At 41.8% G+C, this 13122-nt stretch overlaps 1 protein-coding gene across 3 annotated transcripts in view; it reads right to left on the minus strand.

Moving 5' to 3' along the window:
* The window catches only part of SNX9 (sorting nexin 9), a 106948-nt gene that overhangs the window by 13660 nt on the left and 80166 nt on the right, over positions 1-13122 (minus strand). For all 3 annotated transcript variants that reach the window (XM_078054519.1, XM_078054518.1, XM_078054517.1), the window contains exons 10-12: positions 8372-8502; positions 4096-4199; positions 2602-2705 (exon numbers count right to left, since the gene is read on the minus strand). In XM_078054519.1, the coding sequence (XP_077910645.1) occupies positions 2602-2705; positions 4096-4199; positions 8372-8502 (339 nt within the window). The remainder of the gene's footprint in view (positions 1-2601; positions 2706-4095; positions 4200-8371; positions 8503-13122) is intronic.

Below are 13122 nucleotides of genomic sequence, written 5' to 3' on the forward strand. Positions count from 1 at the left end.
CTTACAATTAAAATTAATTATTTTACAATGAAATCACTAACAGAAGCTTCACTCCCCTTTTTATTCATGAGTTGACTCCCTGTGACCAAAGGAGGGCGGTGTGTTTTGTTTTCTAATGCTGCATTTGTGTACTTTCCCATTTCAGGCCTAATTAGTGCTATATTTAGGATATGGCATCGTATTTCCGTGCCATGAGAATGGAGCAACTGTTCTCGGGCACGAACGGATGGCCCGCCGCTGCGAGTGGTTTTGTTGATGTCGAGTATTATGTGAATGATAGAGGATCATTCAGTGAGAAGCAGGACCTTTTTTTTTTCCGCAAAGGGCCAGACAGTAAATATTTCAGGCTTTGTGGGGCCACAGGTTTCTTGAAAGCTGAAAGTACTTGACTCCGCCACTGTAACAGCAAAGCAGCCACAGGTAATCCGTACAGAAGCGGGCCTGGCTGTGTTCCACTTTATAAAAACAGACAGCAGGCCAGATCTGGCCTCCAGGCCACAGTCTGCCAACTCCTGATAAGGCTTAGATTTCAGGTCTGGATTTAATGGATCTTAATATTGCTATTAACTGTGCTCTGCTATCTTTTTTTTTTTTTTTAAGATTTTATTTATTTATTTGACAGAGAGAGGCACAGTGAGAGGGAACACAAGTAGGGGGAGTGGGAGAGGGAGAAGCAGGCTTCCCACCGAGCAGGGAGCCCGATGCGGGGCTTGATCCCAGGACCCTGGGATCATGACCTGAGCCGAAGGCAGACGCCCAACTGACTGAGCCACCCAGACGCCCCCACATTCAGTTTCTTACTCGTTAAAATTATTTTTTGACTTCAAATTTTATTTTTTCCCTTCTTTAGAAGAAAAATATCATTTGTTAATAAATCTTTACAAAACAGATAATTAAATTCCTTCCTATGCTGAGTATCACAGTTTAAAAGTGGGTATGTATTAGCTTTATTATTCAAAGTAGAAGCCATTTTTAAGAGAAAAACAAAATAAAACTGAATACAACCAGTATTCTTGTAGGGTGTACGAGTTGAAGGCCAGAAAATTCTTAGATACCAGCCTTATGGCTAGCCTACTAGCCTTCATACGAGGTTAGGTTACTGAGTCAGGGACTCGCAGCACCACTTTCTGGGTAACTAGAGCTCAGTTTTCTCTCTGGGACTCAGGCGGCTGAGCTGGTGATAAGGACGGGACGGGTGGACAGGGGAGGAAACTCCTGAGCGTCTCTGGCCCTCGAAGACCATGTGAATGGAACCGCAGTAGTGACCTGTCCTCTGAGGCCCGCGGAACCTCCGAGGTGGGAGGGCAGCTGGCTGGTGTGACCCCCACGGCTGGCAGTGACAGTTTCCTTGCCTGGACTATGTGACGTGAGGGGCCAGGGAATACAGGACAACAGAGGTCAGCAGAATGACAGTCTAGACACAAAGGGAAGGGGGGGTTAGGGTGGGGGTGGGGATAAGAAGTCCTCGAGGACATGGAAAGAGCAGGTAGAAGCCATGGCTGGCAGGGCCCCCCGGGCTCACGTTGCCCCTAGTCTGACCCAGCTCATGCTTTCCACAGCCAACTATCCTGGCTTTTCCTAAAAGTTAGGGCTGTAGTGGGCGCCTGGGTGGCTCAGTCGGTTAAGTGTCTGCCTTTGGCTCAGGTCATGATCCCAGGGTGCCAGCATCGAGCCCCGCATCGGGCTCCCTGCTCAGCATGGAGCCTGCATCTCCCTCTGCCTGCCTCTCTCCCTGCTTGTGATCTCTGTCCAATAAATAAATAAAATCTTAAAAAAAAAAATTAGGGCTGTAGCAAATACAGATGGTCCCTGACTTAACAATCCACTTCATGATGGTGCCAGAGCAATATGCATTCACTAGGAACCGTACTTGGAATTTTGAATTTGGTTCCTGTCCCGAGCTTACGATCTGCGGGAGGACCCTGTCCGTGATGCTGGGCAGCGGCAGCCTCACCAGCCGGCGACCACGGGGGTCAGCGACCAGCACGTTGACGACCACTCTGCATCCGGACAGCCATTCTGTTCTTCACTTTCAGTACGGCACGAGATGTTCAACACTTTGCTATAAAACAGGCTCTGTGTGAGAGGATTTTGCCCAAGGGCAGGCTGGCCAGGCTAAGCTGTGGTGTTTGGGAGGTTAGGTGTATTGAATGCATTTTCGACTTAGGCTATTTTCCACTTAGGATGCGCTTATCGGGATGCAACCCCATCGTAAGTTGAGGAAGATTCTGTACACAACATCTTACTTACCAAATGGATAAAGCCTAAAAAGTACAATCATGAGATTAAAAATAACAAGTACTCTCTACACATGCAGAAAAGATTAATTGTCCGTAGATTACAAACCCCAAATAACTAGAAACACTTAAGGGAACACGGTGTTTTATGCAAGTTCTTGAACTGGCTTTGCTGGAGCCGATTCTCTGCTGTCTGGGTGGGGCTGACAAGTGAGGCTCGCCACCGGGCTGTGGGTATGACATTACTTCAGTTCACTAAAGGCACCTGCGTCCGAGCGCACGGCTCCTCAGTGCGGTGAAGGCCACAGACCGAGCCTGCACCGCCACGACCAGGGCCCAGAGCTGGCGTGAGGACGGCACTTACGTCCCGTGCACCGCTTCCAGTGCTCCTGTCCTACTGTCAGCAGCTCCTTCACGCCGTCGTCCATGGCTCTGGTGAATTTACCGACGGCGTCGCACTTCTGTTCTCTGTGGGGCAAAACACAAGAAGGCATGTCCTTGACTCTGCTACCAAACGGTCAGTGTGACGAGGAGGAGGAGAAAAATCAACACGGTCGGGGGAGACTCCCGCCGAACGTAACCGCGGGTACTTGTTTTCTTGCATTGTAACAACTGCTCTTTAACCAGGCTTGATTCGGATTTTTAGAGAAGGGGCGCCTGGGTGGCTCAGTCGGTAAAGCAGCTGCCTTCAGCTCAGGTCATGATTCCGGGGTCCTGGGATCGAGCCCCACATCGGGCTCCCTGCTCAGCAGGGAGCCTGCTTCTCCCTCTCCCTCTGCCTGCCGCTCATGTTCACTCTCTCTCTCTCTCAAATAAATAAAATCTTTAAAAAAAACAACAGATTTTTAAAGAATGACTTAAAAATCTGCCATTTAAATTTTAACTCCTTCCCTCCCCCTCTCAATTCCCTGTGACTTTTAACTAAAATTATTCTAAAGTATATAAAATCATGATTTCTTGAACATATGATTGAGTGGAATTCTATCAGTGGAGGTACTCAGTGGGTCTTCATGCATTCCCGCAAGTACTTTAGCGAACCGAAGGTAACCTGGACACAACCAGGTAAGTGATACTGAACATCTCAGTTCTTTGAGGATGTAAAAAGTACCAACCTGAAAAACTCATCCCAGTATCATATTAAATAAAAAAAAACAAAAAAACAGATTAGAAGACAGAATGCACAGTGTGAGGTCTTTCCTTTTTAAACTATTTTTCCCTGAGATACGTATGTGCAGAGGACGTTTCAGAAAACTACAGACCTAGGCCAACGCATTAACATTGATTTTTCTCTCTGGGTAGTTGGAAGATTGTGTTTTTCTTTTTTCTTCTCTTCTTACGTTTGGTAACACGTAAGTGATAATTTTATAAGAAAAAACTTCTTAAAAAAAAAAACAAAAACCCCAAGATTTCTTGTTAGCCTTTACATAGAAAAGGAACTACTTGATTTTCAACCAAGCCTACATTTAAAAAAATTACATAATTAAAAACAACAAATTGAAAAACAGCACAAAAAAGGTTAGAGATTTGCTTCCTTCAAGGCGATGTTCAGAGACTTCTGCCTTGTTGACTGTTACGTGGGTGTGCACTGGCCCTGGGCTACTTTGTCTTATCGTGCTGTATTAGATACGACTAGAAATTTCCGTGTCAGCTAAGAAACCATGGACTTCAAGGTAAAAAGGAAGCAGACTTTGATGCTATGGCTAGAAAGACCGTGCTTTCCCGTGCAAGCGAAGTCTTCCTGGTCACCTGACCGTGGCCCCCATGCAATCACGGTCGCACCCTGCACTGCGGCTGCGGCCTGCACGCACGGGAGGGGGACACGGGCTGGGAAGAAGGCAGGTGTGACAAGAGCTCTCACATTTCTAGTAAGTCCAAGTCAGGCGCCTCTGGTTCCATGGTGGAAAATATCATAACTCCCACCAGCTCATCTTTCTCAGCCTTCCTCTTTCCACTTTTCCATTCCTGCAAATAAGAACATTATAATGTCACGGTGGAGAGCGGAGTCAAACTGGTCTTTCAAACTCCCTAGTGCAATCGGCTCACTGACTGACTAGCTCTGATCTTCGGCAGCATCTCCCACGCCATCACCCTCTGCACCGTGGGGTGTCTGCACGTCCCAGTGTAATGTCGGTACACGGACAGTGCCGACGTGCAGAGTGGTCCCTGGGAGCCCGAGTCCCTTCGGGGGGAGGTAATTCCATCCCGTTGCTCTCCCAGCGCGTGGCGACCTAACACAGTGAGCACAGCATCCCTGGGAGTCCCGACCAAGTGCCTCAAAGTTTAGGTTAAATGTTTTCTTAAAAAGACAAAAACTTTTCTAAAACACAACATAGGAGCCAGTAATATGCGCTATTGAAAAAAAAAAACAAAACATATTTTTGCAAGATCTACCTATATAGATCCATCCATCCATAGAAAAGTGCCCCAACAACAGTGCACAGCAACCAGTTCTCACAACGCGATACGTGGGGAACTACCCAAAGGCCGAGGGAAAAAAGCGAGCATTCCAGAAGCCCCCTCCTGCCCCTTCCCAATCACCTCCCCTTCCCTCCCGCACCGAGGTGACCAGGATCTGCTCTTTAATGTTGCCCAGTTCCTCACATTCCTTTCAAGTCTCACCGTCTAAGCACACGTCCCTCATCTGGGCCTGCTAGTTTTTCTGAACAAAGGCCACTCTCCGCGTATTCTCTTGTGTCTGGCTTCTTGTGCTCAGGCTGTGCTCGGGAGCTATGGCCACAGTGCCGTCAGGCTGCCGTCCGTGGATTCCACCGTGGCACAACGTTCCACTGTGTGCATACCCCCCCGTTTATTCATTCATCCTGCTACTGGGATCCCCCCAGGCCCCGCCAGGTGACAAGGACAGCTGCTATGTACACGACTCCTGGTGCACGTGTGCACGCTTTTGCCAGGTGTGCGCTTGGGTGGAAAACGTTCAGCTGTAGCAGGTAATGCCAGATGGTTTTCCAAACTGGCCTTACCCATTTCACACCCACCAGCAGTGCCCGAGAGCTCCTCAGCCCACCAAGAGCTCGGTTTGGTCAGTCTTTCTAACGTCAGCCATTCCGGCAGGTGCACAGTGGTGTTCACTGTAGTTTTAATTTGCATTTGCTTGACGACTAATGAGGTAATGAGGTTAAGCAGTTTGCTACATATCTGTTGATGACTGAGACACTTTGTTTCGTGAGGTACCTTACACCAAATCTCCTTTTCTACTGGGTTATCTTTCTTATGGATTTGTATGGGTTTTCATATATTCCAAAATGCAGCCCTTTGTTGGTTATGTATGTTCAGATCTTTAGCTTGCTTTTCACCTTTAAAGGCTTCTTTGATACAGAGCAGTTCTTAATTTTAATGTAGTCTAATTTATCACCCTCTTCCTGTGTGACTAGTCATTTTTGGGTCATATTTCAGAAATCCTTCCCTACCTTAGGGGTATGAAGATATTCCCCTATGTAACCTTCTCGAAGCTTTATTATGCTGCCTTTCACATTAGACCTTCAAACCACCTGGAACTGATTTTAAAAAAAAAAAAACTTTATACAACAGAAACGTTCAAACACGTATAAAAGTACAGAGAAAAGTCTAACCCCCACCCAGACTCAGCTGCAACATTTATCAACATTTTGCCAGTCTTGGTTTTTCTATTCTCTTCCATTCTACCTTTTATTTTCTTCTTGCTGATTTTATTGGAAGTCCCAGACGTAGTATCATTTCACCTATAAATACCTTTAATAGACAGGGCCACGATTCCGGTGTCATCCCTAACAAAATCAACAGTAGACTGTCGTGAGGTGGTGACCAAATCTCATTTTTCCTCAATGACGCCATTCAGCTGATCCAGCACCACTGACTGGAAAGACTGTCCTATCTCCACTGTTGCTGGCACTATCTTTGCCATGAATCAAGCATCCAACTCTATTCTGTTCCATGGTCTATCCTTATGCCAATACCATGCTTTTAAAATTATTTTAGCTTTGTAATGAGTCTTAATATCCAATAAAGCCCTCCTCCCACGTCATTCTTTTTCAAGAGTACTTTGGCTATTCTTAGTGCTTTGATTTTCCACATGTATAGCATCTCTTCTGCTCGTCAATCCACGAAACAGTATTGGAACACTTAGCCAGGTTTTATTTCTCTCAAAAATGTTTCATAGTTTTTTATGTAGAGTTTTTCTGTACATTTTCTTATACTATTCCTAGATATATTTTTATGCTATTCTGATAGTTTTTTTTAGACTTTCATTTTGTTTTCATTTATTGTTGGTATGTAAATATGTAATGTCTTATATCCAGCTATCATACTGACCACTTATTCTAGTAACAGAAAACTTACTATGTCCATCCATCTACACAAGCTACTTCTGGCCAAAGAATCCCAGTTTTTAGTGATTATCTAGTTTTACACAGTCATTTAGCAGGTGAGGAAACTGTGACGCAGAGATTCAATGCCGTGGCCAAGATCACAGTAGGAGCTAGAAGCAGAGCCCTGACTCCAAGTTCTTTCTTTTTCCTATTGTATCAAATCCACCCAAACCCCAGTGTCTAGATGTATTAGTATTTTTAATAATAATATTCTGTATAAGACACAACCTTTAGAAGTGCTTTCTAAATCAAATCTTTGGAAAATCAGGACTTCTGTTAAAGGCAACAAACTTGGGAGGGGATTCCATGTAGTTTACAAAGTAACAAAGTAACTCACTCAAAGAACCTAGTTCCACCACTATATGGTTACAGGGCATACTATGGCTGAACAGTACATATCACCAGAGAAATCAGTTTTCCAGGGCACCTTGCAAGGCCAGAGCTACGATCTAGACAAAAAATGCTGAAGCACCTCCCTGTTTCCTAGCTCCTGTCCTGGTTACATGCAACCCACTCAAATGAGCCTGCCAATTCTAGAAATAAGCAGCAACTGAGAATAAGGCCCAAATATTTTATACTACATTAAGTGTACGCCTATGTCTGTAAGCATACACAGAGCCAGATTATTTATACTTATTATAAATGTGTTCACATTAACAAGGGAAAAGTACTACAAAGAAGTTTAGCAAGTAAATCTGTCTGAAAGTTCCAACAAAGTATATAATATTCTAGTATTTGATTAGACATGAAAATAATCTCATGACTTTTTTTCTAGGATTCTAACTTATTTTGTATCTGCTGTTGGCATCTGAGGTAACTTATGCTTTTATTCTTTGCACTGTTTTCTAAGATACATAATATTTGTTATGAGAGAAATATGGAGAAACCATCTTTACAGGATAAAAAGATAAACTATAGAGTAAAAGCTTACTGAGAGAGAGAGAAAACTATTTCCAAAGCAGACAATAATGAGATGTCAAACAGCCAATGTTTTCTTGATTCTCAACAAAGAACACGCAGCCATTGGCAGAATGACTATCCACGGGGACAAAGACAGACCAGCATTTACTCTGGACATGCAACTATAGTTCTGGAAAAAATGACTCGGTTTTGAGAAGGATGGTCCACTTCTGAATCTACTTTTCTTTTCATGACGTTACCACACTGCAAGGTCAAAATAGGATTTTTTTTTTTTTTTTAATGTTATGTTAATCACCACCTGGGTGGCTCAGTTATTAAGCATCTGCCTTCGGCTCAGGTCATGGTCCCAGGGTCCTGGGATCGAGCCCCGCATCAGGCTCCCTGCTCAGCAGGAAGCCTGCTCCTCTCTCTCCCACTCCCCCTACTTGTGTTCCTTCTCTCGCTTTGTCTCTCTCTGCCAAATAAATAAAATCTTTAAAAAAAAAAAAAAAAAAGAAAGGATCTCAAGAAATCATTCACTCTATTTCCCTCACTTCATATGGATAATATCCTGGATCCAGTTTGGGTATTTTTAAAAGCATCTAGGGAAAAAAATTCCTCACCCTATCACATCATTCACTTCCTGCCAACTCTGGGCCAATCCATTCCCAATTTATGGAAAACCATTCTGGCAAGCATTCTTCCACATAGTGTGACTTATTTCCTACGGTGAAGACCTAGGTTTCTGTCCCCTTTGTCTTTGGAGGAAATGAGAAATAGCTAACTGACATAATTTTAACTTTCAGACATAAAATTGATGTGAACGTGACAATTCTCAATATGACCTAAGACTATCATAATAACAGGTCCTACCTTTTCATCTCGGAAATTTAGAAATTGCTGGAAAAGCTCACTTTCTGAGATTACTGGGTGACGACACATCCTGGTCATCCATGCCTGGAGCCTCTCCATGCGCATTTTGATAAACTCTTCTTCGAAGCGACCTGCAAGGGGCACAGCAAGAGTGATGCACACTGCAGTGTAAAGCGAGTTACCGTCACCACAAAGGAAAAGCCGTTTGTATCTACGGGTACTTGGTAGAACATTATTTAGTAAAAGGTAAAGACCATGGTAATTTCTCACTAACCTAAAAATAAGCTGTAACACAGCAAATGCTCAGAGAGACACAGGAAAGATACAACAGACATTTTAGTTTATAAGAATGAGATTCTGATTTAACAAATTAACAAGCTTTTTAATTGTGACAAGAAAAAGCACAGCCACAAAGTGCGATTTTCTTCAAGGATCCCTAAGTACTCAACAAATTCAAAAGCAAATCTTATCTTGGTATGAAAAACTTTGATAAACTAAGACTATGCCCGTTCTGTGTGACCATATGAAGCCTTATGGGGCAAGAAAGGGGGCAAGAAAATGGAATTTAATAAATAATTCTTACAAAGGGCATAAAATTTCTATATTTATAAAAATGTGTCCTAATGCAATATAATCTCAGATACACAAACTTAAACTTAGTATTTATGAAAAGTAACTCAGAATGACTGAGCTCTTTATTCCGTTTGGTTTTTCAAATTACTTAAGCCAAAAATAGAAAAAGCCATTTTCCATTAATGCGGTAGTAAAAGCTACCATCTCAGAGCTTATGACCATTCTAAAAGATAGCTTAATGAGTGATATTTCTGTTTTAAGAGCAGAAAATCAGCTTAACAAGCCTGACATACCAGTCATCAAGTGAACACTGGACATTTTTATAAGCCTCCCAAACAAAACCACTATTAGTTAAAAGGCTTCTGGAGATGAAAGTTCCAGCTACAGTCGAGTGAGGCAATCAGCTATTCCCATCCCCCCAAAACAATTATAAAGCTGGACAGAACCCACCAAAAATAAGTGTTTTGGAAATCAACCAAAGGCAAACAGCCATCTGAGAAGTGTTTATATTTGCAAAACGGCTGAACTTTATGCAAGCAGCGTGGAAATCTGCAGCATGGAAATGTCTGGCATGGGGCTGCTCCTGTCTCCCCCGCTGCCCCTCGGCCTCCCCAACCTCTCCTCGGTGGACACGGAAGGTCTGCCCATATAGGACAGGCTGTGAAGACTGGCCACTGCAGGTCCCCTGGTGAGCTAAGAGGCTGGCCTGACCTGGAGCGGGGGGACATGCCTGTGCTCGGTGGTGGTGGCAGGGACAATCCAGAGGCTGGGGAACAGAAAGGGCCAATGGCTCCACTAGCCAAGGTTGCCTGGTTGGGCCAAGCATATTCCAGGCTGAGGCTGTGTGCAGAAACAGTGGAGTCCAGATGGGATCCAAGCCAGCCACATACCCCTGGCCAACTCTGTGGCTGCACACACTTGTAAAGGAGACACAAAAAGGCCCACAAAAAAGTAAAAGCCAGGACAGCCAACTTGAAAATTATCTGAGCTTTGAATGCAGTCTCCTACCCACACAGAGATCCAGAAGCAGAGGACAGAAGTCTTAGTGGAAGGCAGGCTTACCACAAATCTACACAGACACAACGGTGAACCCCAGGAAGCCAAACTTAAAAGAAAAAAAACACAAAAATAACAACTTCAGGGGAGAGAGATTTCAGAGCCTAAGCAAGTTACTTACCAAACAAATACAATAGAAACAACAACCTTCAGAGAGGAAAAATCAGAATCGAGAATTGCTAAAATATATTCTTTAAACTGTTCAGTTTTCAACAAAAAATTAAGAGAGTGCAAAGATATAACAAGGTATGACCCATATCAACAAAAAAGTAGTCAATGGGAACTGTCCCTTAATGTTTCTGGATGTTGAATTTCGCACACAAAGCAGCTTCTAGAAATACATTCAAAGAACTAAAGGAAGTCATGTTTAAAAATGTACAGAGAAATATGACATGGAATCAAAACAAAGATTCTCAAGAAAAAGACAGAACTTATAAAAAATTAAAATGAAAAGTCTGGAGTTGAAAATACAATAACTGAAATTAAAAATTCACTATAGGGGCTCAAATGCAGATTCAAGATGGCAGAAGAAAGAATCTGGGAATCTGCAGATTAATAGACGTTATCTAATCTGAAGCATAGAGAGAAAAAAAAATGGAAGCACAATGAACAGGGCCTCAGAAAACATACAGCACACCAAGATACCGGTAATGGGAATCCCCAAAGGAGAAGAGAGAAGAAGAAAATTTATCTGCAGTAGTAACAGGGGAAAGTTTCCCAAATTTGATGGAAAACTTTAAACAAACCTGGCTAGGATAAATATGAAGATAACCACACCACGATACAGCAGAATCAAACTGCTGAAAGACAGAAACAAAATCTTGGCAGCAGCAAGTGAAAAATGCCTCACGATGTATGGTGTGTGTGTGTGTGTGTGTGTGTGTGTGTGTGTGTGTGTGTGTGAGAATCTGACACAATGGAGGTGTGTGTGTGTGTGTGTGGGTGGGTGTGGGTGTGTGAATGACACAATGGAGGTCAGAAGCAATGGAAAGACAAATTCATCATGCTGAAAGGAAAACTGTCAGCCATGAATTCTACAACCAGTACCCCTATCCTTCAGAAATAAAGGCAAAACAAAGACATTCCCAGATAAACAAAGATGAGAGAATTAACCAATAGCAGACCTGTATTAAAGAAATATTAGAGGAAGTCCTTCAGGCTAAAAAAAATACTGCCTCCGGCTAAAAGGAAATTACCCAAATTCACAGAGAGAAATGAAGAGCAGCAGAAATACATGGATTAACATAAAAGATGCATTTTTTTCTAATTTCTTCTCTTAATTTCTTTTAAAGACATAAGATTGTAGAAAGCAATAATTATCATATTGTATTGTTCAATTTATAACAGATATAGATATAAAATATATGATGACAGGAGCATAAAAAGAGAGAGGGAAACAGAGCTATACTGGAGAAAAGTTTCTATGAATTTTACCATAATTGAGTATTAATATGAAGTGCACTGTAACATTATAGAAAGATGCATATTGTATCCACTGAGGAAACAACTAAGAAAATAATTTTTAAAATTTAGTGGAAAAATGAGAGGAATTAAAACAGCACATCAGAAAATATTTAACACAAAAGAAAGGCAGTAAAAGAGGAATGGAACAAACAAGACACACAGAAAATATCAAAATGGCAAACGTAAACCTAACTGGGTCAATAATTAGTAAATATGAATGGTCCAAAAACTCTAATCAAAATGTAGAGGTTTCCCGACCTGATAAAAAACCAAGCTCCAACAATGTTGTCAACAAGAGATACAGATTCAAAGACACTAACAGCCTGAAAGTAAAAGACGGGAAAAGATATGCCTTGCACACAGTAACCATACGAGAACTGGAGTGACTATATTAATATCAGACAAAATAGATTTTAACACAGGAAATTTCACTAGAGACAAGAGGACACATTTCATAATTACAAAAGAGTCACTACATCAGGAAGATGTAACAATTACAAACTGTATGTATACCAATCAAAGTCCCAGCATGATTATTTATAGGTATCCACAAACTAACTCAAATGAATATGGAAAGGCAAATGAAAAATAGTCCACAACTATTTTGAAAAAGAACCAAGTTGGAGGATTTATACTACCCGATTTAAAGATTTACTAATTAAGACAGTGTCGTATTAGCATAAGGATGGACACATAAATCAACAGAACAGAATACAGTCCAGAAATAAAACCACACGAATATGTTCAATTGATTTTTGACAAAATGCAAAGGAAATTCAACAGAGAAAGAATACTCTTTTCAACAGATAGTGTGAGAACTACTGGATACCCAGATGCGTAACATAAACCTCTGCCTTATCATACCTCACATCTTACACAAACACTAACTCAAAATGCACCTAAAACTACAAAACTTTCTGGAGAAAATATTACCAGGAACTTGGGCTAAGGCAAAGAGGTTTTTGTCATGATATCTGAAGCATAATCCATAAAAGAAACAATTGGTACTTTGAACTTCATTAAAATTAAAAGCTTTTGTTATGCAAAGGACACTGTTGAGAGAAAGACAAGCCATGCCCGGGACAAATTATTTGCAAATCACATTATTTGACAGAAGACTTGTTTCCAGAATATAAAGATATCAAAATTCCATAATGAGAAAACAACCTAATGAGAAATGGGCAAAAGATTTAAACAGACACTTCACCAAAGAAAATATATGGAAGGGAAATGAGCACATGAAAAGATGTTCAATACCACTAGTTACAAGGGAAAGGCAAATTAAATCCATGATGAGGTACTACTACATATCTAATAGATTTGTTAGAACAGAGAAAAACTGACACTATCGAAAAGTGCAAGTAAGGATGTGGAGCCCCCGAAACTCTCATCCACTGCTGGTGGGGATTCCAAGACGGAATAGCCACTCTGGAAAACAGGCAATTTCTTAAACATGACACTTACACTTGCCAAATGACCCTGTCATTCTATCTTTAGGTATTCACCCAAGAGAAATGATAACTTACATTCATACAAAAACTTGTATGTAAATGTTTCTAGCAGCTTTATTTATAAATGCCCCAAACTGGAAACCCAAATGTCTTCCAACGAGTGAACCGATAAACTGATACCCACAAGATACGTGAATCTCAAATGCA

This window comes from Halichoerus grypus, chromosome 9 (assembly GCF_964656455.1).
Source record: "Halichoerus grypus chromosome 9, mHalGry1.hap1.1, whole genome shotgun sequence".
Lineage (NCBI taxonomy): Eukaryota > Metazoa > Chordata > Mammalia > Carnivora > Phocidae > Halichoerus > Halichoerus grypus.